Source organism: Molossus molossus, unplaced genomic scaffold, assembly GCF_014108415.1.
Source record: "Molossus molossus isolate mMolMol1 unplaced genomic scaffold, mMolMol1.p scaffold_m16_p_12, whole genome shotgun sequence".
Taxonomy (NCBI): Eukaryota; Metazoa; Chordata; class Mammalia; order Chiroptera; family Molossidae; genus Molossus; species Molossus molossus.
This window is the reverse complement of record NW_023425347.1, coordinates 89,769,431-89,794,044: the sequence shown is the minus strand read 5'-3', so window position 1 is coordinate 89,794,044 and position 24,614 is coordinate 89,769,431. Positions and strand designations below refer to the sequence as shown.

The 24,614-nt window shown below is 49.8% G+C and overlaps 1 protein-coding gene across 1 annotated transcript in view; it reads left to right on the top strand.

Moving 5' to 3' along the window:
- ZBTB40 (zinc finger and BTB domain containing 40) overlaps positions 1–23,963 on the top strand; it is a 72,105-nt gene extending 48,142 nt beyond the window's left edge. Inside the window, exons 7-19 of the mRNA XM_036255941.1 lie at positions 1,879–2,071; positions 4,839–4,975; positions 5,395–5,596; positions 5,968–6,101; positions 7,680–7,848; positions 8,162–8,629; positions 9,442–9,648; positions 12,009–12,173; positions 14,608–14,822; positions 16,026–16,188; positions 16,831–16,917; positions 17,986–18,212; positions 20,165–23,963. Coding sequence (XP_036111834.1) covers positions 1,879–2,071; positions 4,839–4,975; positions 5,395–5,596; positions 5,968–6,101; positions 7,680–7,848; positions 8,162–8,629; positions 9,442–9,648; positions 12,009–12,173; positions 14,608–14,822; positions 16,026–16,188; positions 16,831–16,917; positions 17,986–18,212; positions 20,165–20,359 — 2,562 coding nt within the window. The 3' untranslated portion in view covers positions 20,360–23,963. The remainder of the gene's footprint in view (positions 1–1,878; positions 2,072–4,838; positions 4,976–5,394; positions 5,597–5,967; positions 6,102–7,679; positions 7,849–8,161; positions 8,630–9,441; positions 9,649–12,008; positions 12,174–14,607; positions 14,823–16,025; positions 16,189–16,830; positions 16,918–17,985; positions 18,213–20,164) is intronic.
- The last annotated feature ends 651 nt before the right edge of the window (positions 23,964–24,614 follow it).

Genomic DNA, 24,614 nt, shown 5'->3' with positions numbered 1-24,614 from the left:
AGGCGCTCACTCAAAGTCACAGCTGCTTGTGGCCAGTACTGGAACCCAGACTTCTACACAAAGCATTCTCTTAACCATTGTGCATACTGCTTCTAATAATATCAGTAACTGTCATTTATTCACAATCACATAGTACTGGGCATTATGTTAGGCTCTACAAATAGCAGCTTCATTTTACAGACTCCTCATGACCACTGTGCAAGAGGTGGTATACTTATCTTCTTTCATGGATGAGGAAAACAAGGTTCAAAGAATTAAATGTCTTGCCCAAGCCCACACAGACAATACATTTCAGAACTGGGGTTCAAACTAGGCCTGTCAGGCTTTAAAACCCATTCCTACTCTCTTTTTTTTTTTTTAATCCTCACCCGAGGACATTTTTCCATTTTTTTTGTTCAGATAGAGTGGGAGGGAGAGAGAGGAAGAGAGAGAGAGAGAAACATCGATGTGAAGGGACACATCGAGTGGCTGCCACCCGCACGACCAACCAGGGCCGGGGACAAACTGCAACCGAGGTACGTGCCCCTAGCGGGAACCGAACCCGGGTCTCTCTGTACCACAGGCCGACGCTCCAACCGCTGAGCCAAACCGGCCAGGGCCCCATTCCTACTCTTAACCGTAACTGGCTGCTTCATGATGTATCAGGTTATTGCTTAGGAACAAAGAGATAGCACTGAAATCAGTGTGGTTTTTAGATACAAGCTCTTAAATTTTAACTTATGATTTATTTACTAGACATCTAATATATATTAGACCTTGAAGAGAATGACTATGTTCTGTACTAACAGGGAATATGACAACTTGATTTATAATATATACCTTTCTTTCATATATATAATATAGATATTCCTTTCATATATATAAAACTAATTTGTTTTCATAGCAAAATTCATTATTTTGAAATGGGAGTTAGTTTGATAATGGCGTCCTCTGGTGTGCTACCATGACTGATCTGCTTGACTTCCTACTGAGAGCTGGTACTTTCCCAAAGGAAAGCTCAATATTTAGTTACTATGAATCTGCAGATTACATGTGTTGAAATAATCCCCCGCATTATCAGTTCCATAAGAGCTGAGTTATGCATATTGAATTGTAACCCATTAAAAAATAGTTCTGTTGTAATAGGAAAATGTCTGTAAGATAGATGTCATTTGTTTGATTTTTCAACCTTTTGCTTGCGCCCAATGCACTCTTGACTCAGAACATCCTTTAACACACCAAGGACAAAGGAGTGGTTGTGTGGTGATGACTGGAGCTGATGTATGAGGCTGTTGAGAACGAGAGAGATAGACAGTAAGAATCCACAGGAAAAATAATCCAGAAATGTACTTTAAATCTGTTATTTTGGAGGGCACAGACTAATATATAAATTATCTGGGTATTCAAATTGCTATACAAATAAAATAAGAGGAAGTAAAATAAAAGAATTACTTTGAAATTGCAATGTGTACTACTGCCGTATACCTTACTGAACAGAAATCGAAAAACATTGTAACTGTATTAATTATCAATATGTTTCTCAGTTTTAGTGTCTGAACAAACTAACCCTAAAGAATCAGGTTAGATGTAAGCTACTTACTCTGTCATATAGGCTCAGTGTAAGAATATTTTCACAGAGTGCACACTGTTAGAGGCAAAGAATATACACAGACCTGCAGGTGAGAAAGATTGATTTTCATAGAGCTATTTGTTTGGAGAACGTTTTGGATTTTTACTGAAATAGAATAAGGAAGAGACTATGAAAGAGTAAAAGACCAGCAGAGGGAGGACCTGAAGACAGGGCATCTTGTGATACCATCTTGATGGGTTTTCCAGTGGTGCGTCAGATACATTTAGAATTGCCAGTAACAGTGTCTGGTTGATTGCTTGCCACTGCAGGTGATTCTGAATTGCTGTGAGGGCGGAACACCCAAGGAGACGATAGAAAATTTGTTGCACAGAATGTCTGAAGAGAGGACCCTGACTGCTGAGAGTTTGGTAAAACTCCTTCAGGCTGTGAAGATGACATTCCCAAACTTGGGCCTTCTGCTGGAGAATTTGCAGACACCAGTCACTTTGCCGAGCACCACAGGTATTAGTTAATTGTTGGCTCTCTGGACCGGAACAACTTCTACAGAAAATCATAACTTAAATTACGGTTTTAGTTCCATGCTGGGGAGCAAGATAACGTGAAAGGCCATTGCAGAATAGAAACTAGCTGTCGCAGATCCGTGATTCTAATAGTTCTGGAGTTAAGACCTGAAATCTGAGAAGTACTCTTTTCTAGTAAGCTCCCTCATGATGTCCCAGTGGCGTAGGGTTTGTTAAAGTGTGGCTTTCCCAGGACTGTCACATGTCATCAGACAAGCTCACGAGGCTCATGATTTTGACATTTTATTTTATTTATTTTATTTTTTTTATCCTCACTTGAGGACATTTTTCCATTTTTTGTACAGATAGAGTGGGAGGGAGAGAGAGAGAGAGAAACATCGATGCGAAAGGGACACATCGAGTGGCTGCCACCCGCACGACCAACCAGGGCCGGGGACAAACTGCAACCGAAGTACATGCCCTTAGCGGGAACCGAACCCGGGTCTCTCCGGACCGCAGGCCAATGCTCTAACCGCTGAGCCAAACTGGCCAGGGCGATTTTGACATTTTATACTGACAAATCAGTCTTGATTTCCCCATTCCTACCTGAATGCTCTTTGGTTCCGGTTCTAGCAGACCCCTCGTATTCATTCAGTTTGGGTCAAGAAGTCCACATTCCATTCCTTAGGAAAACACCAACTCTAGCCAGTTCTCCCCTCTGTTAGAGCATTTGAGGCTAGATCGTTTTCAGAGAAACCATATTTGGGAAAGGAGAGAACTTTTTTCTAGTTTATAAAAGTAGTGTATACTTACACAAACTTGAACAGTTTTTAAAATAAAGAAGAAAACCATTTAAAACCCTACCACTTGATTATATCAATATTCACATATTGACATATTTTGTCATATTATTTGTACAATGTTGAGATATTTTGCCATATTTTATAATTTTTCCCATTTAACAGTATAACAAACATTCTCCCTCATTACAGAAACCTCCCTATGATCATGTTTTATTTTGTTATGTTTTGTTTTTTTGTGTTTTTTTTTATCCTCACTTGAGGACATTTTTTGACATTTTGTTCAAATAGAGTAGGAGGGAGAGAGAGAGAGAGAAACATTGACGTGAAAGGGACACATTGAGTGGCTGCCACCCGCACGACCCAACCAGGGCCAGGGACAAACTGCAACCGAGGTACGTGCCCTTAGCAGGAACCGAACCCAGGTCTCTCCAGACCGCAGGCCAATGCTCCAACCGCTGAGCCAAATCGGCCAGGGCTATTTTGTTATGTTTTAGTTTTTTTTTTATTGATTGATTTTAGAGAGGAAGAGAGAGAGCGGTAGAGAGAAACATTGATATGTTGTTCCCTCCATTTATGCATTAATTAGTTGACTCTTTACATGTGCCCTGACCAGGGATTGAACGTACAACCTTGGCATATTGGGACAAACTAGAGTTTGTCCACCTGAGCTACCCGGCCAGCGCTATAGTACTGTTTTTTGGAAGGTTATGTAGTTTTCCTTCATAAGAATGTATATGATGTATTATTTATGTCCTCGTTTGGGTACTCATGTAGCATGATAGTTAAGGCTGCCAAGACTACTTGGGTTTGCATCCTGACTCATGTTATAACTGTGTGACCCTGAGCAAGTGACTTAAGCTTTCTGAACCTCATTCTCTCCTCTGTGAAATAAAGATAAGAAAGGTGCCTGTCACATTCGTTTGTATGGCTACTGTGAGATAACATATGCAAAACATTTCGCACAATGCCTGGCACATAGTTGTTATTATCTTCCTCATCATCATACCACAAGTTACACAGTGACAAATACCTTGGTACACAGATATTTTGTTGTTGTTGCTTCAAATCATTTCTTAAAGTTAGATTCTCAAAAGCAGAGTTATTGGGCCAAAGAGGAGAATAAATTTTTATTTTTATTTTTTATCTTCACTCGAGGACACTTTTGCATTTATCTTCAGATAGAGCTGGAGGGAGAGAGGGAGGAAGAGAGAGAGAGAAACATCGATGTGAGAGATACCCATCGACTGGTTGCCACCCACACGACTTCAACCAGGGCCAGGGACAAACCACAACCCAGGTATGCATCCTTAGAGGGAACCGAACCCGGGACTCTCCGGTCCGCAGGCTGACCCTCTAACCACTGTGCCAAACTGGCCAAGGCAAGGAGAATAATTTTTAAACATCTACAAAGCTAATGGAAATGCCTGATGGTGTTGATTTTTCTTTATTTTCAAATAAATATGACCTCTTAAAAGAGAATATCTAGCAGATTGGCTCAGGGGGCATATAAACAGAACAGTGGGTAGGCTTCACTACCACAGCCTCGACTCATGCCTGCCTGTATTTTGGACCACCACATGGATCCTTTACCTCAGCCTTGATGAATAACACCCCTTGAATCTGTACATCTGAATGTCTTACCAGTGCAGCCTTCTGATGACCTACCTCCCCCCCCCCCCCCCCCACTGAACAATCGCTAGCTTCTACCACTGGGTGCCAACTCTCAAAGGCTTAGTGGTCTTGTGACCCTGAAGCATCGAGTGATCAAGTGCAGACCGAAGGAGATTTGAACATGAACATGGGTATGAGATCCCAAGCCAGGAGCTGAGCTTGCTCTCCCGAGGAGACAGCTCTTATGTTGATACCTCTCTTCCTCTCATTAGTAACTCCTTGGTCTTCTATTGGAGAAGCCCTTAAGGAAGCTGTGTTCTGCAGAACATTATTGTTTTGCTAATGTCCTTACAGTCCAAGCAAGCCCTGATGACTACGGGACTGAGCTATTGAGACGGTATCATGAAAACCTCTCTGAGATTTTTACAGACAACCAGATGTTGTTAAACACGATCCCGCATGTGAAGAGTTTAGCCCCTGGAGAAAGAGAGGTAAGAGAGGTGGCGGGGTGAGGGTGGGGGGGTAAATGAGAAAATAGGGGAAAAATGAATATATATACATATACATATATATATATATATATTTTAAATATACTTATATTTTACATAAATACACACACACACAGCCATGTTGAGAAATACTGAGCAGTCAGGAGAAATAGAAGGTGATTCAGTTTCTGAGGCAGTATGACAAGTAGGACAGCCGTGATTTCTGCAGTCGTAAGGAAAGCATTCAACAGGAGGAACGAAGAACATTGTTGTGTATAAAAACCTCGAGGTAGAGGTGAAGGATGCTGAGAAACTCCTCCCAGAAGCACATTCCCGGGGACCCAGTGCTCAGACAGGCAGCCCTGCCGCGGGGCCAGTGGCCAGAAAGCCCCTCACATGTATGTTTGTGCTGCATCTTGAAGGTCATGGAGACGCTTGTGAAACGTGACTCTGGTTCGGGTGGCTTCAGTTCTCTGATGTCAGCGGTTCTAGAAAAGCAGACTCTGTCCGCGACAGCCGTTTGGCAGCTGCTGCTGGTGGTTCAGGAGACAAAGACCTGCCCGTTGAGCCTGCTCATGGAGGAGATACGAAGGGAGCCTGGGGCCGATGCTTTCTTCCGGGCAGGTAGCTTATGTGGCCTCGGTGCTGGCTTTGTCCCCTCTGGAGATTATTGTCAGTCTTGTCAGAAAACAGAAAGAGCTCCCTTCTGGTAGTCCTTCACATCCCTACCAGTAGAAGCAAGGACTAGTAATCTTGTTCCAGGATGTAAACCTTTTAAAATAAAATATGCAGTAAGTATTCTAAGCTTACAGTCATAATTATACGCTGAGTGCAGTCTATTTGCCATTTTCCTTGCTCCCAACCCCAGGTAGGAGACAAGTGAAGTGTTTTCTCAGTATGAAGAGTTGAGTTGAGAAAAGGTAAAGAGAATTCCCAGAGCCAGAAATGGTGCTCGTAGTTTTACTAATGAGTTCTCAACCCCCCTTGTCTTTCAGTGAGCACCCCAGAAAGTGCTGCCTTCGCAGCGCTCCTGAGGCATCGCGCGCTGACCCTGGAGGCCATCCAGCACAGGCTTGCACTCAGGGGCTTTGCCTCAGAGGAGGAACACCTGGCGCAGACCATGAAGGAGGTGTGGTGGATATAAATCCTTGCTTCAGAGATTTGAGGGTGATGCCTGGGACTGCCTCACTCCTAAGGGAGGAACCCTCCTCTGTGCAAGCCTGCGGTGTGCTCGCTGTGTGCCGAGCCCTCCACCGCCCATGACGGTTTTGCTCTTTAGTCCTCCCAACTCTGGTAGATGTGGGAGGCTCACCATCCCCATTCTGCAGACAAGGGAACTGAGGCTCCAGGGGTTCAGTAACTTGTCTAAGGTGCTCCAGCTGGTTAGCGATGGAGCCAGACTATAAACCCAGGTTCATGCGACTCAAACCTCAATTTAGTCTATGTGTCTAAACCCTGGTAAACTCAAAGGGAGCCATGATACTGTGCTCTCACGTGTTTTTTGAAGCAACTTCTTTTAGAGAAAAAGTAAAATGGTGTTAATACATGCTTCATTCTGGCTTCTAGAAAGAGCCAAGGTAAACATAGATAGAACAAAGTTTTTGTCCATATGGGGTAGCAAATAGTGCCAACTCATTTTCTGTAAGCCTTCTCACAGTGTGGCCAGCGTGCCAGAGAAACCAGGTGGGGACTGGGAGAGAGTTCGTGGATGTCCTTTCCAGGACCATGTGTATCTCAAGTGGGGAAGAGTTATAAAATTAACCACAAATTTACCTTTCAACCCACATAGGCTTGGGAGGTGTGCAGAAGGGCTGGCTTCTTCCTGTCCTCACAGGTGATAGCCCCACCATAGTCTGGCTCAGATGGGAAGAAGACGGCATACGTGTCTGTGGGCTTCAGAGGAAAGATCATCTGTTAGACTCTTCCAGCACGCCACATACTTCAGAGATGGGCTTCCGCAGTTGATCAGTTTGTGCCTCACTAATTAGTCTCATGCCTGCCTCCAGGGACATCAGGTTTATTTAGATAGACTTGAAAAGAGCAGAAATAAAATATCTTCCAAAATGAAAATTCTGTTTGGCCATCTGTGGATGGTTTTGCTTTCTTTTCTCAGTGTTCCGACTCTTTCTGCTGATAATGCTCCCATTCTGAAAGAGGACGGCTTTGAAATAATGTTCTTGGCCTCTTTAAGCCCCTTGCTTTTAAAAGCTGAGTTTCTTTATGAAAGAAAATGATGTTTAAAAGAGTATATCTAAGTATCTAGAAATGTGAAACCACTGATCTTGCAGAATTACTTCCAGACATTGAGACAATTATATATTATGAAAAATCATTTTGATCTTCAAGGCAGAAACACCAACAACCAAAGCCTGCAGTTTTCCAAGCGTTTACCATTAAGGTCTAGAAAAGCTCTGCAGGGACTCCTGTTGCTGAGAGGGTATTTCTCATGAAAATGTGTGATGCTTGCTTGCTCGCACCTCCCTTGTACCTGCACGTTTGTCTTCCCGTGCGCCGCCTCCTCTTTATTTGCTAATTTCCCCGTTCTTTGGAAAGCGGGGCCCTCCACCACATTTATCACAAGCTCTGTGAACTTGTTACAGATGGAGCAGCGCCTTCCTGAAATTAGCCATTATTTTTTAAAGTTGAAAACCATGTAGAAAATCTGTTGGCATTAACCACAAACCTTTGTCTTGTGGTGTCCGTTTAGGTTCTGAGCATTCCCTCTGCACCAGCCAGCCCCGAAGCTTCCCTGAGAGCGGCGCTGAGCAGAGCCGTGGAAAAGCCCATCTCAGTCGCCGAGATATGTCAGCTCCTGTGCAGCGTCCACAAGTCTTTCCCAGGCCTGCAGCCTGTCATGCAGGAGTTAGCACATGCTGGTAAGACACGGGCTGGGTGGGGTCCTGTTGGGCCTCAGGTGGCTTCCCTGTTGGAGAGAAGCAGCAGTTTCTGCGAGAGTTTACCCATAGCCACCTCGTTTATTTATTGTGTATGCTCTCAGTACTTAGAAAAGTCATAGACATAGATGTAGAACAATACTGTCTGTGTTAATCGAGTAAAGATGACAGTGCTACTGCTCCAGAGTTTTTGGAGCGTCTCACGTAGTCTGCGTTCTTCTCTAAGAAGATGAGTTAGCAAGCAAAGTGGAAACTTTGAGCATTTCCAGAGCCGTGAGATTTCTCTCTTATGCAGGTTTCCTTACTCAGGAAAATGGGGAGAAGGAAAGGTGGAAGGTGAGTCACAAATTTCACGTTGAAGACAATGACAAAGCAGATGAAAAGACAGCTGAGCCTGTTGAAGAGGACTGCCAGTCTGGGAGACAGAACGACCAAGGGGAGGCCAGTTCCTTGCCAGAGCAACAAGAGAAAGACGCTTCTGCGTCCCCAGACTCTGCCAAGAAGAGCTTCGTCTGTAAGGCCTGTGACAAGAGCTTCCATTTCTACTGCCGCCTGAAGGTGCACATGAAGCGCTGCCGGGTGGCCAAGAGCAAACAGGTGCAGTGTAAGGAGTGTAATGAGACCAAGGATTCTAAGAAAGAGCTGGAGAAGCATCAGCTGGAGGCCCATGGTGCAGGTGGAGGGGCTGACGTCCCCAAGAAGAAGAAGAAGAGGCTTCCAGTGACATGTGACCTCTGTGGAAGAGAATTTGCTCACGCCTCAGGTACATTCAGGAAGGCCAAGTAACCAAGCATGATACTTCTGGGAATTGTGGTTTGGGTTCCAGGCCTGGCTTCTAGCTGTATGCAGTGAGGGCTGCGGATGGGCTTAGAAATAGAGCAGGTGCCTACAGAGGCAGGTGGTGCTTCAAGAAGAGCATGAGCTTTGGAATCACTCTCTGAGCTTTAATTCCCCATCACAAGGCACCCTGATACTTGTTAGATTGTTATGAAGATTTAAGATGATATAGCTAAACACCTAGTGCAGTGCCTACAGCAGAGTTAGTACTCAATAAATCGTGGCTATTGTTATTCATAATAATAACCAGCTACTTAACCCCTGACTCTTAGGCTTCTATACATCACTTGTCTCTTGATAGTAAACGAGAGCCAGGGAACCATGGGATGCATAGTCAGAATTGTTTTCCCTTGCCCCAGATGTTGGCTAAACCTAATGAAACATAAAAGTGAGTTTTGTTTCACTCTTTCTGGGTGACTGGGTCCTATTTAAGAGAGAGAAAGAGAGAGGATAGGAAAGATACACTTGGGACACTTCATGCCTGATTAAACCATGAGTGGGACGGAGGTGATGTTTGGAGTGCTGGGTGGTGGGCAGAGGGCAGCCTGGATATGTGATGAGCAGCATGGCCTGTGGGGTCAAAGCGAGCATGGGCTGGTGTCCTGTGGTTCATGCCCTGCTTCCTCGTGAGGCCTGGCCTGGGGCAGTGCTGTTGGGATGTATCCTGATGCTGGACAGGATGTAGCTTCATGACACTCATCACTGGTGTCTTTCTGGTCCCTGGCACGGCCCCCCTAGGCATGCAGTACCACAAACTGACCGAGCACTTTGACGAGAAGCCTTTCTCCTGTGAAGAGTGCGGAGCAAAGTTTGCAGCCAACTCTACCCTGAAGAACCACCTGCGCCTCCACACCGGGGACCGCCCGTTCGTGTGCAAGCACTGCCTCATGACCTTCACCCAGGCCTCTGCCCTGGCCTACCACACCAAGAAGAAGCACTCGGAAGGTGAGGCGTGGAGAGTGTTCTCCTTTCTCTTGCAGACTGACCTGTGTGAGCTGCCCGAAAACCCGCTCGGAGTTAGGCCTGATCTATAATCTTTTTTTTCCAATCCTCACCCGACATTTTCCCTTTTTTTTTTTGTTCAGATAGAGTGGGAGGGAGAGAGAGAGAGAGAAATATCGAGGGAAAGGGACACATCGAGTGGCTGCCACCCACACGACCCAACCAGGGTCGGGGACAAACTGCAACCGAGGTACATGCCCTTAGTAGGAACCAAACCCGGGTCTCTCCAGACCGCAGGCTGACGCTCTAACTGCTGAGCCAAAGCGGCCAGGGCTGATCTATATATCTTAAGTAGATTAAAAGCCAAACGGAATGTAAAATGTCCAGGCACTCAGAGTAGGAACACATATGTGCAGGAATGGAAATGCTTAGGGTGAGAGCTTCTGCAGAGAGGCTGACTAGCGTAGTGCTGACTTTATAGCTGTAGGATGTACATAGAGCCAGGAATCCCTTGGGTTTTAAGATGGACTCCGAGCATGGGACAGACCTTGGCTGAGCACCCACTGTGGATCGGGCAGTGGCGATGCTGAGCGACAACGCTGGATCCTGTGCTCACAGAGCGGAGTCTAGAGTGTGTCTGACAGAGAGACAGTGACAGTGCAGGCATCAGAGGTGGGACGCGGACACAGCAGTACCTGAGACACAGGAGGGAGAAGTAGGGGTTCTGGTCCAGTCGGAGCAGGGAGCCTCCTCCGAGGACTCTGCGTGGTTTGCAGCATTTCTGTGATAGTGACAATGCCGCCTGAATCTCACCTGGACTGTTGTGGCCTCCTAACCCGTCCCCTACTCTCACCTTCCCCTGGACAGTGTTCTCCATACGCAGGCCCAGGTGATCCTGTGGCAACTAAACCGCATCCTGTCGCTTCTCTGCTTAAAACCCTGCAAAGGCTTTTCGCCTCACCTTTCCCGACCACCCGAGTAAAGTCCCAGTGAGCCAGCCCCAGGTCCCCGCAGTATTTTCCTCCATAGTGCTTGTCCTATATTATCTACATTATTAATTTGTTTATAGTCAGTCTCCCCCTGTTGGAATAAAACCTTTATGAGGGTCAAGCTGTTAGCTTTTTTTTTTTTTTTTCATTGCTGTATCCGTGGAACTCAGATACAGTACTTAGCAATAGAAGGCCCTCAGTAAACATTTACTGAAGAAAATGAATGTCTTCAGCCCTATCGCAGGCACTGGGGATAGTGTCACTGTGCACACCCTGTTCTTGGGGAGCTGACATCCAGTGGGTAAAGCAGACCATAAACAAATACATGTGTAATAAAGATCAGATAGCGGTCATCGCTATGAAGAAAAATAAGCGGGGTAACCAGCGAGAGGACAGGGTTGGGGCGGGGCACTATTTTATCATCAGCAAAGGCTTCTGAAAGCTGAGATTTGAGTAGAGACCTGAATGAAATGAGAGAGGGAACCAGTGGAAGCTCCAGGAGAAAAGTATCCCAAGTGGGAATGAGCCTGGCTGTTGGAGAGACCAAAGAAACCAGGAGCTGAAGCAGAGCAAGCGAGTGAGTGTTGAGATGAGACCAGAGAGGTCGCCAGAGGCCAGGTCTTGCAGGGTCCTGTAAGCCAAGGTAAGGGCTTTGGTTTTATGCAAATTGTGTATTACAAACAGTGGCTTAAAACAGTGCAGATGTATCATCTTACAGCTTTGGAGGTTAAAAGTCCAAACTGGGTCTTAGGATGCTGATGTCTGGCAGAGTGTGTTCCTTCTGGAGGCTCGGGACCGCACCCTGCCCTTCCCAGCTCGTGGAGGTTGCCCACATTCCTTGGCCTGTGGCCGCATCACTCCAGCCTCTGCTTCTGCCATCATGCCTCCTCCTTTGACTCTTCTGTCTCCCTCTTACAATAACCCTTGTGATTACCTCGGGAGGAGGCTTTGATTGTTCTCTGAATCCACGCCCCTCACCTTCATGTGCTGCTGCAGTTCTCCACTGAATATGTTTCAGGGACCAGACCAGCATTTCCAGGCACAAGGACGGATGTTTCCTGCGAGTGGAATGAGCTCTTCCATACTCGTGGTAGCCTGGTCAAAAGACGGGCAGTCTTGTATGATAAGAACTCTGTCCTTATTCCTCAGGGTAGGGAGACCACACTGACACCCTCTCTGTTTAAATAGCTGTGTTTATGAGGCCTCAGCTGATAGGATGGCTCAGGCTCTCACCCAGCGTATTGCAAATTGCCTGATGTTGTGCTGTCTTCTCCCAGATTATATGTCCCCGGTACATGCCTTAGAATGGGTTTTCTTTTTAGGAATGTCATAAGTGTTTAGTGCTGGCTCTAATAAACACATGTATATTTCCAGGAAAGATGTACGCATGCCAGTATTGTGATGCTGTGTTCGCCCAGTCCATCGAGCTGTCCCGCCACGTGAGGACCCACACCGGGGACAAGCCCTACGTCTGCAGGGATTGTGGCAAGGGCTTCCGGCAAGCCAATGGCCTCTCCATCCACCTGCACACCTTCCACAGTATGTTCTGAGATTGTGGCTGTCAGGCATTCAACACAGACCCGGCCCTGAGAAGACGTGACAATCATAACAGAATTGTCACGCTCCCAGGGCTGGGCCCATTCAGTGCCTCTCCTTCCTCTGCTCTCCTGCGAAACCCAGAGTCCCTCATTTCTATTTACAGAGGAATCCTATTCTAATATGGTTTCATGTGGTACCTGTTTCTCTGTGCGGTGTTTCCTTGTCTTCCCTTTTGCCTACCTGACCCTATTTGGCTGACAGAGAAATGCTGTTTGAAGGAGAGAAGGGCTCACAGAGCACCAGAATGCTCGGCGTAGGCCACTGAGCATCTGTTCCTCCCCCCGCCATCCTTCCCCACTCTCGTCTTACAGTCCTGCCCTCCTTCCCCAGGAGCAGCCGGACACTGAGTTCACAGAGGCCTTCGTGAAGGCTCCCTGGTCCCGCCCCCTTCAAAGCTTTCTGCTGTTTCAGATGCCACTGTATTCACTCGATTAGTGGGGTCTGCCTCCATCTTTCTCCCCTTTTGCTAGAACTGATGCCTCAGAAGCACACATATTGAATATGCACCCAGGAAGGAGGAGGAGCTGTGATTCCCAGCACAGCCTCAGAACCGCTGTGTGGCACTGTGGGCCCCATGGCACCGCAGCTCTTGCTGCAGCAGGGGGGATCAGCACAGCCCGGCGGGGGGCTAAGAGCTTGGTGCCTGAAATCACACAGGCCTCGGCTTGAATCCTGACCCTGCCGTTTACTTTCTTGAGACATTAAACAAATTTCTCTGCCTTCCTAAGTCTCCTGGGCCCCTTCTGTAAACTAAAGAAAAAAACAATGCTAGCACCTTAAATTGTGAGAATGGAATGAGCTATCACAGGTAACGCATGAGGCTCTGTACCTGACACAAAAAACATGCTCAGGAAACGCCAGAAAGTATTGGTGATGAGAGTGACCCTCTCGGGTGCTGGTTGTCACCATCAAAGCCTGTCTTTCTGCTTGCCGTGCACCTCGCATCCACTTCTTCCCTTCCCCACCCCTGCTCCCCACAGTTCCCAGCTGTCCGCGGACACAGAGCCTCGCACCCTGAGCTCTGTCAGACACTCAGGTCTGTCGGCAGCCGCCAGCAAGGGACTGCCAGAGCGCCCGAGGGCCCCGCCTGTGGCTGGACTGGGTAGGCAGGAGGAGTGTAAAGGGCTGCCCCCATCCCCCAAAGAGTTTACAGGACTCTCCAAATGCCCAGTTGCAGTCGACTTCCAGATGACGAAAGTGGTTTGGACACAGTGCCCCAGCTCTGATGTCCTCTCAACCTCTTTAAAGGACATTCTACTTTAGTCTCCTTTTCCCAGTAGCATAGCACGGGAGTCGGGGGGGGGGGGGCACTGTCAATTTCCACAATGGAAAGGACCCGAAATATTTTGCCATACCTTAGAGGACATCATTGGCAGCAGGCCCAGCATCCAGGTCCCTCTCTGTTCCTCACCTGTGTCGCAGGACGACGTCATTGCTTAAGGAGAACTGTTTTATAGTGGCTTAAAAGACAATGTAAAATCGAGATTTCAAGACCTCATGTCCACAGGGAAGCGAGTTAATGATACCAAGTGCTGCTGCATGCCAGAATTCCAGAGGTAGTCTGAGTCAGCACACAGAATACTGGCTTGTGGGCAGAGGATTTTATTATTAAAACATTTTATTTTCTGTTGTTTTCAGAAAAAGACTGAAATTTCCTGCCATAGGGGTGGCAGAGGCATTCATCATGCTAGTTCTTACTTTTGAGATCCCACTGAAGAGGTGGCGTGTCCAGTAAGCATGTAGCTCGGAGCGTGGCCTCGGAATGAAAGCTGGGATCGTTTCCTGCTTGTCCGCTGGACACTCCCCGAGCCTTGACTTTCCTCGTCTGTAAAATAGGACTGATACTAGAACCTTCTCGGCACTGAGAACGTGCCTGTCACACGGCGTCGTCAAACATTTCCTGTGAGAGTGGCTTTGTTACTGAGTCTAGAGTGGGGAGCACGGAGCATTCCTCCTGTCATTCCTACGACTGACAGCGAGGAAATAGTGATGCTCTGGGGAGAGTGCTGGAGTCTCTGGAGAGAATTAGAAAACAAAATGCTGCTGCAAGCAGGGGAAGAGCAAGAGCGATAACTCCCCAGAAAACAGTAAGATGGGATTTAACTTGTAAGAGGTAAAATGAGGAATGGAGGTGAACTGTCCGATGCCGCAGAGGTGGTTAATCCAGAAGCCTCAGAGGACTCCCACCTCCCGGGATGAAGGTAGGGGGTGGTCAGGTGATCGCTGTACTGACTTCCGGGTCTTGGAGTCGGTGACCTTGCATGACCTCTACGCAGAGTCTTGTGTCTGGAGCTGTGCATGACCACCCACACCTCACTGACTGCTGCCTGTGTTTTCTTCCTCCCACTCCCATGGACTCCCCACATGGAACCAGACATAGAAGATCCCTATGACTGCAAGAAGTGCAGGATGAGCTTCCCCACCCTGCAGGACCACCGCAAGCACATCCACGAGGTGCACTCCAAGGAGTACCACCCCTGCCCCACCTGTGGGAAGATCTTCAGTGCCCCCTCCATGCTGGAGCGGCACATGGTGACCCACGTCGGAGGGAAGCCCTTCAGCTGCGGGATCTGCAACAAGGCCTACCAGGTGACTGCAGCTTCCCCTGCGCACTCTCCCTGGATGGCGTACTCTGCCTTTGCCCCTTCGGTGGCTTGTGGGGTACGTCTTGTCTCCCGACAGGATGAGTTGCTGGGTCTCATGAAGATGCAGCTGGTAATAATTCAAACTCTCCGGCCATCTGGTCGGAGAAGGTAGTGGGACTCTAATTGGAGCCGAGCTCTCACCCCTCTATACTGAGTGCTGCTCCCCCCAGGGTACTCACATTCTTCAGACTCTACTGACTCTGTGTGTCAAGGGACATGAGATGACAGCAGGGTGTGTAACACTGCCTAGAAGGATCTTGTTCAGCACAATTATTATTTTTTAACAGCCAGGCAAGGACTCCATTTTTTACCTAGAATTTGGTGTGTAGTTAAAGTGAAACTCCGTATAGAAATAAACAAAAACCACATCTGTGAGACACTCTAAGACCACAGAGAAAAGATGCCCTTGCTGGCATCTGTCAGATTCGGTCAGAGAGAGAAGCACAGTAGCTAATTTCAGTTCAGCGAAGATTGAGGGTTAACTGTGTGCCAAGCCTGTGCTGTGACATGAGGGTTGCAGAGCTGAGTAGGACCTGGGCATGTGCTCTAGGAAACCATGGGCGTGTGGGGAGACTGTCTCAGGGCTGCTCTGAACCCAGGAAGGAAGGACACTCGTCGGTGGAGTAGGAATAGTGCGCACCCTGCTCCAGCCGGTTTCTCCGCTGCACCCTGGGTCCCGGGAAGCAGTCAGACAGCGGTGCAGAGCAGATGCTAGGATTTGAACCCTGCTCCTGCTATTGACTAGTCGCGTGACCCTGGGCAAGTCATTTAACCCCTTGACTAGTCATGTGACCCTGGGCAAGTCATTTAACCTCTTGACTAGTCATGTGACCCTGGGCAAGTCATTTAACCTCTTGACTAGTCATGTGACCCTGGGCAAGTCATTTAACCCTCCATGCCTCAGCCTTCCCCTCACTGGAAAGATTCTGACTCCTCCTGCACAGGCTTGCTGTGAGGGTGGGTTTCTCTGCTGAGCCCTGCCCCATAGCGGCCTCTCAGGAAATACCCAGGTGCCTGTTCCCACAAACACTAACCTCTGTCCTCAGGATGATCAGTGAGAGTAGGATTCTAGAGCCATTAACTGACCTGTTTCCCTCTCCAGCTTGTTGAACGTTCTGAAACCTAACACTTAACAAATTCCTTACAGCAATTGTCTGGTTTGTGGTACCACAATCGGACCCACCACCCTGATGTGTTCGCTGCTCAGAACCATCGGTCTTCAAAGTTCTCCTCACTGCAGTGCAGCTCGTGTGACAAAACCTTTGCCAACACTGTCGAACACAAGAAGCACATCAAAACAGAGCACGCAGGTGGGCATGGGGGCCAGAGACGGGGTGGGGCCTGATGAACGGGAGTACACCCCAGCTCCAGTGCTAGCATGTGGGGTGCTGTGGTAATTACCTTCGTTCTGCCCGAGCACCTGGAGGTGCCTCACTGATGCCCAGTGACAGTAGCTTGAGAGGCAGTGGTTCTCAACCCAGAGACCGAGGGCAGTGTAGGCTCCCAGCAGCCCCTGAGTGGCGCTCAGTCACAGCACAGTGGAAGGGGTGGAAATCCCGTCCGCAGCACCAATCAGCTGCATGACTTTGGCAGGTGACTTCTCTTTTCTGTACCCGTTTCCTTCTCTTCAGAATGGCTGTTATTCATACCTACCTGGCAGGTAAATTTGGGCATAATCTCAACAGCCAGCAGTTATGAAGCATTTCCTGTGTGCAGGGCACTATGCTAAGCACTCCACGTGTTTTGTCATTTAATTATCACAACAACCCTGTTTGCATCCAGCTGTCTGGATCCAGACCTGGAGTCTTTACCACAAGGGTGAACTAATCTATCCCAGTTGGAAGGTTCCTGGTACGTGGCAGATGCTTGCCAGTGTTAGCCTCACTTCCACCCTGCCTGATACTGTCCAGCCTCAGAGAGCCGTCCTTGCTCTGCCCTCATGTGCTTCACAGATACGAAGTTCCATGAATGTGACCAGTGTAAGGAGCTCTTCCCCACGCCGGCTCTGCTTCAAGTTCACATCAAGTGCCAGCATTCAGGTCAGTGGGCCTGGGGATGCGGTTGAGCTGCACTGCCTGGCGGTGACTCCTCTCCGCTGTGCAGTCCAGGCTGAGTAACTTCGTGTGCCTCCGTTTATCTGTAAAACAGGAGTTCCTGCTTCGCCAGGTAACTGGGAATTGACTATGTGAGTAGACATAAAACAGAGAGGCCTGGCACCAGTGAGCATCCTGTAGGCACTGCCTGTGATTATCATTGTTCCTGCTCTGTCTCATCAAATCTAAAATGCCAATTGTAAGATGCACCCTTTTTAATGAACCATTAAGAAAGAAAAAAACTGCCAATTAAACTCTGCTTCCTTGTCACTTAGAACTTACAGGTTATTCTAAGTGCTATTTTAGACTTAATTTGGCATAGGTTTCTATGCACTCTTGTGTGCATACATAAAAAGGAAAACAAGAAATATATTAAGGTAAGAATCCAGTTTCTTGGAGTAGCTTTCAATTCAGATTGTTGATATGCGTGTTCTTCCATGTGGTCTGAACTCGGCCATCGAGAGCACTGGTGGCGGGAGGGGGAGGCACGTAGCGGCCTCTGGCTGGTCTGTCGAGCACCTTGGGAAGCTGGTGTACTTCTGATTCCTGCTTTTGGGATGTCCAAACATTCTGAACGTCCACCCCTCGGCTCCTCTTTCCTCAGCCTTTGGGTCCAGTCAGTTAAAGACGTGCACCACTCCTGTCTTAGGGATTTTCTTCCAAGCCCTGGACACACATTCTGCAAGTCTTGGTGCTGCAGGGCTTCATCAGGTTTTGAAGTTCTACATGATGGTCGTTGACGGTGACACCCGACTGCCACCTCGCCCATAGCAGTTGTCAAATGCCATTGTGTCCATTTCAGAGATGTTAAAACATGCTTCCTAGAATTGATGGGATGCAGTGTCGTCTGCACCGTTCTCTGTGGTGGGGTGAATAATGGGCTTCAGCAGAGCTCTGGGTCCCCAGAACCTGGGTCCGCCTTTGGGCCAAATTCCTTGCTGCTCCTTCCCCTCCCCTCTCCCTGCTCACTTCTCTCAGCCGTCACCCACAGCTCGTGCCCTCTGCCCCCACCAGGGTCGCAGCCCTTCCGGTGCTTGTACTGCGCGGCCACTTTCCGCTTCCCCGGAGCGCTGCAGCACCACGTCACCACGGAGCACTTCAAGCAGTCGGAGAGCACCTTCCCCTGCGAGCTCTGCGGGGAGCTCTTCACCGCCCAGGCCCAGCTGGAGCGTCACTTGGAATCCGAACACCCAAAGGTGACAGGCCCTGAAACCCAGGCAGCAGCCTCGCAGATGCTGCAGGTAAACCTGGGGCCGTCAGACAGGAGGGTGTAACGGGGCTCCTAAGGCTTTTCTGGAGGTCTCCAGAGGTCACAACACCCAGTCTCTCTCTCTGGGGCTCTCGGGGTCCTGTGCACAGTACATCCCTCACCAAGAGAACCTGTAAGAGTCTCTCTGGGCCTCTTACCACACAGACCAGAGAACTCGAGTGTCCTAGAGGCCACACGCGAGATGGCCCCAAGTAGTGGGAGCCTAGAGCAAGATTTCCAAAAGCGCAACGGCCTTGGCTCATCTCCCTGTCCGCACGCTTCCTGCCTCCTGTGACGCTGAGCCGCGGTGAGAGCTGCGGGAAAGCGCGGGGAGGGGTCGGCTCTCTGTTGGAAACACCTGCAGTTGAAACGCTCTGGCAGCTCCTCCGGGCTGGTGCAGGACACGTGTGGACATGTGGGCCTCTCCCCTTGACCAGGTGGAGAGCCGCCTCCCTTGAAGTGTGTCACCTAAGCTTGCTCCAGCCCCTCTGTCACCCTTCTTCCGTCTCCTCCAGAGCGGGTGGGCAGGAAAGGAAAAGTAGCTCCCTTCAGGATATTGGCAGTAATTTGTGGGTGGCCCGGAGAGGAACTGCAGGCTGAGTGCATGGCCCAGCCAGCCTCCCGGAGCAGTCATTTATAAGCTGCATTCTGCGGCCTGCGGGGAGCAGAGGGCAAGTCCAGCGGGCAGGCCTCTGGGGACTCTCCTGCCGCTGTCATCCAGAGCAGCTGCCTTTAGCATTTCCATCTGTTGGGGTTCTTGTGTAAGATGTCCTTTGGGGGGGGGGGGGGGAGATTCCATCGCTAAAAGAAAAAGAGAACACAGTTTGAAAACTACTCCCGTAGATGAGTTTTTTGTTATTGTTAATCCTCACCTGAGGATATTTTTCCATTGATTTTTTTTTGAGACAGTAGAAGGGATGGAGAGGGAGCACGCGTGAGAGAGAGAGAGAGAGAGAGAGAGAGAGAAACATCCATGTGAGAGAGAGACATCAATTGGTTGCCTCCCGCATGCACCTTGACCAGAGCTGAGGATCAAATCTGCAACCCAGGTACCTGACCTTGACTGGGACTCAAACCTGAGACCCTTTGGTATGGTGCTGATGCTCTAACCACTGAGCAGCACAAGCAGGGCTAGATGACTTTGGACATCACAACACACAGAGATGTGGCTGAGCTTGGCTGCCCCACTTTTGCTCACCCTCGTCTAGTGCCCTGCTCCCCACTCCCAGTTTCTCAAGCGCACAGTACCTGTGCCCCCTTTGGGACTCCGGTTTGAGAATGTCAGGGCATCAAGCTGTCCTGAGCTCCACAGTTCAGAAGCATGACCTGGAAAGTTCTGGCAGGAATGGGCCATGCTTAAGCATAGACTAGTTCTCCCTGAGATGGGAGGGCATCTTCAGCAGATGCAGATTTGGAGGGGTATGTGTGGCCTGTGGAGGAGAGGAGGAGACGCCTACCTTGCCAGCCTGGTGAACCAAACGAGTGAGTTGACGGCAGTCACATTTCGTCCACCTGCTCTCCCTCGTGTAGCTGTGTAGCCGCCAAGCAAGGCTCCTGCCTGCTTGAGGTTCAGAAACACTGCCTTCAGTACCATCCCTTTCACACAGCACTTACCTCTGCAGTGTAATCCCCGAGGCGGAAAGCCAGGTGGGAGACTGAGCCAGCGTTCGCTGCTGTGTAATCACAGAGTCCGGGCACCCTGCGATGGCGTCCTGAGCCAAATTATAGCAATTGAGCACATGGTTATTTAAATTGTTTGCCTGCCTTCTCTTTTGCATCACTGGTGTGTAAGATTTGCCTCTTCCAATCATTAGGCACATGTAATTGCTCTCCTCAGGTGAAAACATAAATATCATCATTACAGCAGGAGACAAAAACCATGTAAATTCTGGGGAGCTGACTGTGGACACTGCCCAGAGCAGCCTCATGGTCTTTCCCTTCCAGGTGATTCAAACGCCAGAGCCGGCGGCCTCAACAGAGCAGGTGATCACTTTGGAGGAGACCCAGCTTGCTGGTTCACAGGTATTTGTGACGCTGCCAGACTCTCAGACATCTCAGACCAGCTCTGAGCTCGTGGCGGTGACTGTGGAGGATCTGCTGGATGGCACTGTGACCCTGATCTGCGGTGAGGCCAAGTGAGTGGCTGCTTACCTGGTGAAGGGGTCCTGCATTCGCAGCAGAGGGAAAGCTCCGTGGCTTGCCCTTTGCCCTCTGTCCCTGGCTGTCCTGAGCAGTGAGCCTCTTCGCCTAGCACCAACCAGAATGGTCTCTCTTGGAAAACAGACAGAAGAAGTGTCATTGTTCTCATAGAACCAACAATGTCTGGGTCATCGGCGCCGGCCCACTGCTCTCCAGAGCAAGCAGGCCTACTTCCCCACAGGCCTGAGGTGGCCTCTGTGACACTGTCCACCCCTAACCGGGGTATAGCTTCAGAAACAGAATCTGAAGGAGCTGTGGGGTAGGAGCTGGTGACCAAGGTAACCAGAGAGGGGCAATGGGCTGGCAGTCCTCTGTGTAGAATGGCAGGCGTGGGACTGGAGCCCACACAGTGGGGCTGCAGACGCTGTCAGTGCCTTTTGGCCATTTAAGAATGAGAGAAAAGCACCCACAGACCATCCACGGACTCCCAGTCTGGAGCACACTCGGCCCCTTCCTCACTTCTTTTATCCTCCAGCTGCTTGGTGGTGATGTTAGCACAGGAAGGCCATTTACATGGGCGTCTACCTGGGTAGTACATCAGGCCTTCCAGAAATGACACCTTTGAAATGTTTCTGCTGGACGGTCCTGCCCCTCCAGGATCTTCGTGGTGGTCTGCACCTGAAGGCTGGACTCTGCAGCCTTTCCCGTGTCCTCCTCCCGTTCCCTAGTCATTGTCTACAACTCCTGCCCAACCGGGAGGCCTTGCCCCTCCCTCTGGATCATGTAATACAGCTAAGCAAGCAGTGCCAGGGGGCGTAGTGCCCGTGCCACCCCGGCTCTGCCTTTTGCCACTGTCTTCCACGCTGGGTGCGTGGCCTGCCGTCCGAGCTCTTCCAGGCTGCCGCTGCTGCTGCAGGTCAGTGGTCCTTTGGAGTCGGAATCTCACCAAGCTTTTTTATCTTCAGTTCCTAACATGTAATCTGATAATGAATGGTTTGTGGAATCCATTATGAAGTGCAGTTAGGTGGATGGATGTAGGTTCCCCCATTTGGAGGGAATGGCTAGCATTTGTCTTCTGTTCCCCCATGCCAGAAGGTTCTGCTAGTGCAGCATTTACAAACAGGCGTGGGGGCTTGCCCCCCTGCAGAAGACTGGCCCACCCCTTTCCAAGCACATTTCACATCTCCAGGGGCAAGCTGGGATATAGGGTCGATTTTGGTCACAGTCAGGACTTTTATTGCCACCGCACACTGCTGGAACAGCAGAGGCGGGTCCTTGACACTGACCCGTGTGTTCCATGGCTGGCGAGCGGCGTGGAGCTGCAGCATGGGCCAGCTCACCCCTCTGCCTGCCGCTCCTGCCTCCAGTGCATCCCCATTTGATATGCAAATCACCTGAGCTCCTCTGCCCAGGGATCTTCCTTCTGAACTAAATGAAGATTTGAAAGGCAAGTTGGCCTCAAAGCCAAAAACTGACCAGAAGATGGTGCTCAAACCTTTAAGACTTGGACTCCGCCTGCAGCCCTCACTGCTTCTGCCAAGCCTGGCTCTGTCTGTCTCCTCAAGATTTTCAGTCCTGTGAGCTGTCCGACCAGGAGAGCTCTCCACCCGCAAGTGGCAAAATGGCACTGACTCTCCCCCGACACCAGACGACACCCACTGGAGGGGAGGGGAGTGGCTGTGCCCACTGGGCTGGGCGGAGAAGGTGCAGCTCCTCAGAGCCACAGAGCGGGTCGGGTGGGGACGGCAGTGTCATCAGACCATCTTCCAGCCGAAACACAAAATAAGTAAGAAGTGAATCACTGAGGGCCAGTAGGAGAAAGTTAATTTTTCTTTTTAAAAAGTCTTCTGAATAAAGAGGGCTGTATGTTTAGACTCAAGTTTCAGATCCTTTCAAGTACTGAGAAACCCTCTCAGTTTCTGATGGGCCCAGGTTGTAATAGAACAGGCATTTTCTCCAGAATCACCAGGCCAGCGGGTCGCCGAGCCGGGAGCAGACGAAGCGGCCTTGCTGCCGTGGACTCGCCCGTGGCACGTGTCAGCAGGTTCGAGCCCTGCCCGTTTCAGTCGGGTGTGAGGAAGGGCCGCCCTGAATTCACTCTGCTCTGAGCGGACTTTTGCAAGACATGGATGCAGTAGCAGTGATTTTACAGTGTCGCTCCCTAGAGATGCCCAGGTGTGAGTTTCATTGTAGAAAAACTTTTTCTAGTTCTCTTTGGCCATTTTCTCCCACTTCTGCTGAAGAGACCTGAGTTGTTGCCACAGAGGACATTGCTATCGTGGTCTCAGGCCACATCACCAACTTTCCTTATGGCGGTGCCCTCTCCACCTCGTTGCCATGGGTGCTGCCCTGTGGCCTCCGGGCTGCACCCGGGCATTCGAGGTGGTCTGGAGGAGTCTGGGCTCCCAGAGCTCATGAAACAGCTGGTGAGAGGGACAGGCAGGCAGACTCTGAGCTGGAGTCCAAATCGCTGGGAATGATGGGAATCGCTTATGGAACAGGACTTACCCTCCCAGGTAAGGGAGAAGCTCATGGATGGTCTAAGAGCAAGGCGTGCCGTGGGGAGATGTCCAAGCACGTGAGCAGAGCCTGGGCAGAGGGGCAGCAGGGGCAGGAACATTCCATAAAGCCCATCTCTTCTGTCTCAGAAGCTTTGTGTTTGGGAAACTTTGAGGCCAGGCCTCCATGGTCTAGTGTGAGCCTGGGCCCCCTGGCGATTCCAGCCCTCTCCAGGAGGTTCGGACTGCCTCCCTGCTGACCACGGGACACACAGCCTCGTCCCCGGGGGAGTTGCGAGGGGCTGAGGGGTGAAGTGAGGTCAAGCCTGACAGGGTGAATGGTGAGACAAGGTCCCTGTTCTCTGCACCCGGTCTAATAAGGACTGCTCCCAGACTGAGGAGACGGGCCGGGCCCTAAGCGTTTCTCTCACCCCGGGAAGTGTGGTCACCACGGGCTGATGGCATACTGATGAGGTGGGAAGGATGTGCCTTTAGATCTCATGTGCCTGAGATCAATGAATTGACTCAGGATGGAAGAATCTGCTCACCTTACATTGAGTGGTTCTTACAAGCAATATGTCTATTAAACTGGGCCTTGGAAGTTGGGCAGTGGTGGAGAAAATGCTGGTGTGTTCTGATCAGTCCTCCCGAAGGAAGACTTCAGCAGCCTGGCCCTGCTCCGCACGCCCAGTGTATCCCGGGGACACCAGGAGGGACACCGGGAGGTCGGGGGAACGGGAGTGAAGGGAGATGTGGGGTTGAAGGGAGTATGGAGGCAAGTTGGCAGTTGTTTTGCTGCCATGGAAAACCTCGAGGCTGGTGGGACTTAGACCAGAAGCACAGTCAGAACTCAGAAGCTTGCTACACCCACGACTCGGCCTATAACGAAGAGAAGCTGTCTGTGCTTTGGGGATTACGTCGTTGAGGGAAAAGAACCCCCGTGCTGATTTAATTCAGGTCGTTCCCAAATCGCAGAATGTTGATCTCCCTTACCAGGGCCACCCCACCAGCTACCCCGTGGTCAGGATAACTAGCTAGCACGTGATGCTGTATAAATTGGATTACAAACCATTCTTTGTGCTCACCCTGCACTATTCTATATAAATAAAATATGTACTTTGAAAAACATGATGCTGCGTGAGTTTCAAATGGACTGTGATGATACAGATGTTTTCTCTGGCTCAGGGCGGCTGTCAAACAGGCTCCATAGGCCTGGTCTCCTAGGGGCTCTGTGTACCTTGAGGCCATGTCCTGGGGGGGCGGGAGGCGGTGCCCTCCTGTCCTGTGGAGCCTGGTTTCCTAATCCTCTCCCAGGGAGCCGGTGTGGTGCAGGGTCAGACCTGGCACATCCCAGCTGTGCCGCTGGCTGACTGTGCCCTCGGGTGAGATACCTTTCCGAGCTCCCTCCTCTGACTCCCCATCTATAAATGGGGGGATTGTATGGATTAAAAGCCTGGACTTGATGAATTTAGTGTTGAAAATTTCAGTTGTTACTGATCAAGCCCTTCACATAGAGGTCAGCCATCCCCTGCGATTTCAGCACTAAGGAGAGTTCACTCCTTCACGTGCGTTTCTCTTCCGTCTCCCAGTCCTTAGGATTCTCACAACACCCACCTCCTCTCATTCATCTCTGGACTCTGCATTGCCCCCAGCACAGTGCGGAGCAGGAGCTGTGAATAAGCAGAACCTTTGAGGTGAGAGCTGGGACTGTCACGTTGCTGGCAGCCAACAAGGAAGCGCGAGGCAGACACAGAGGC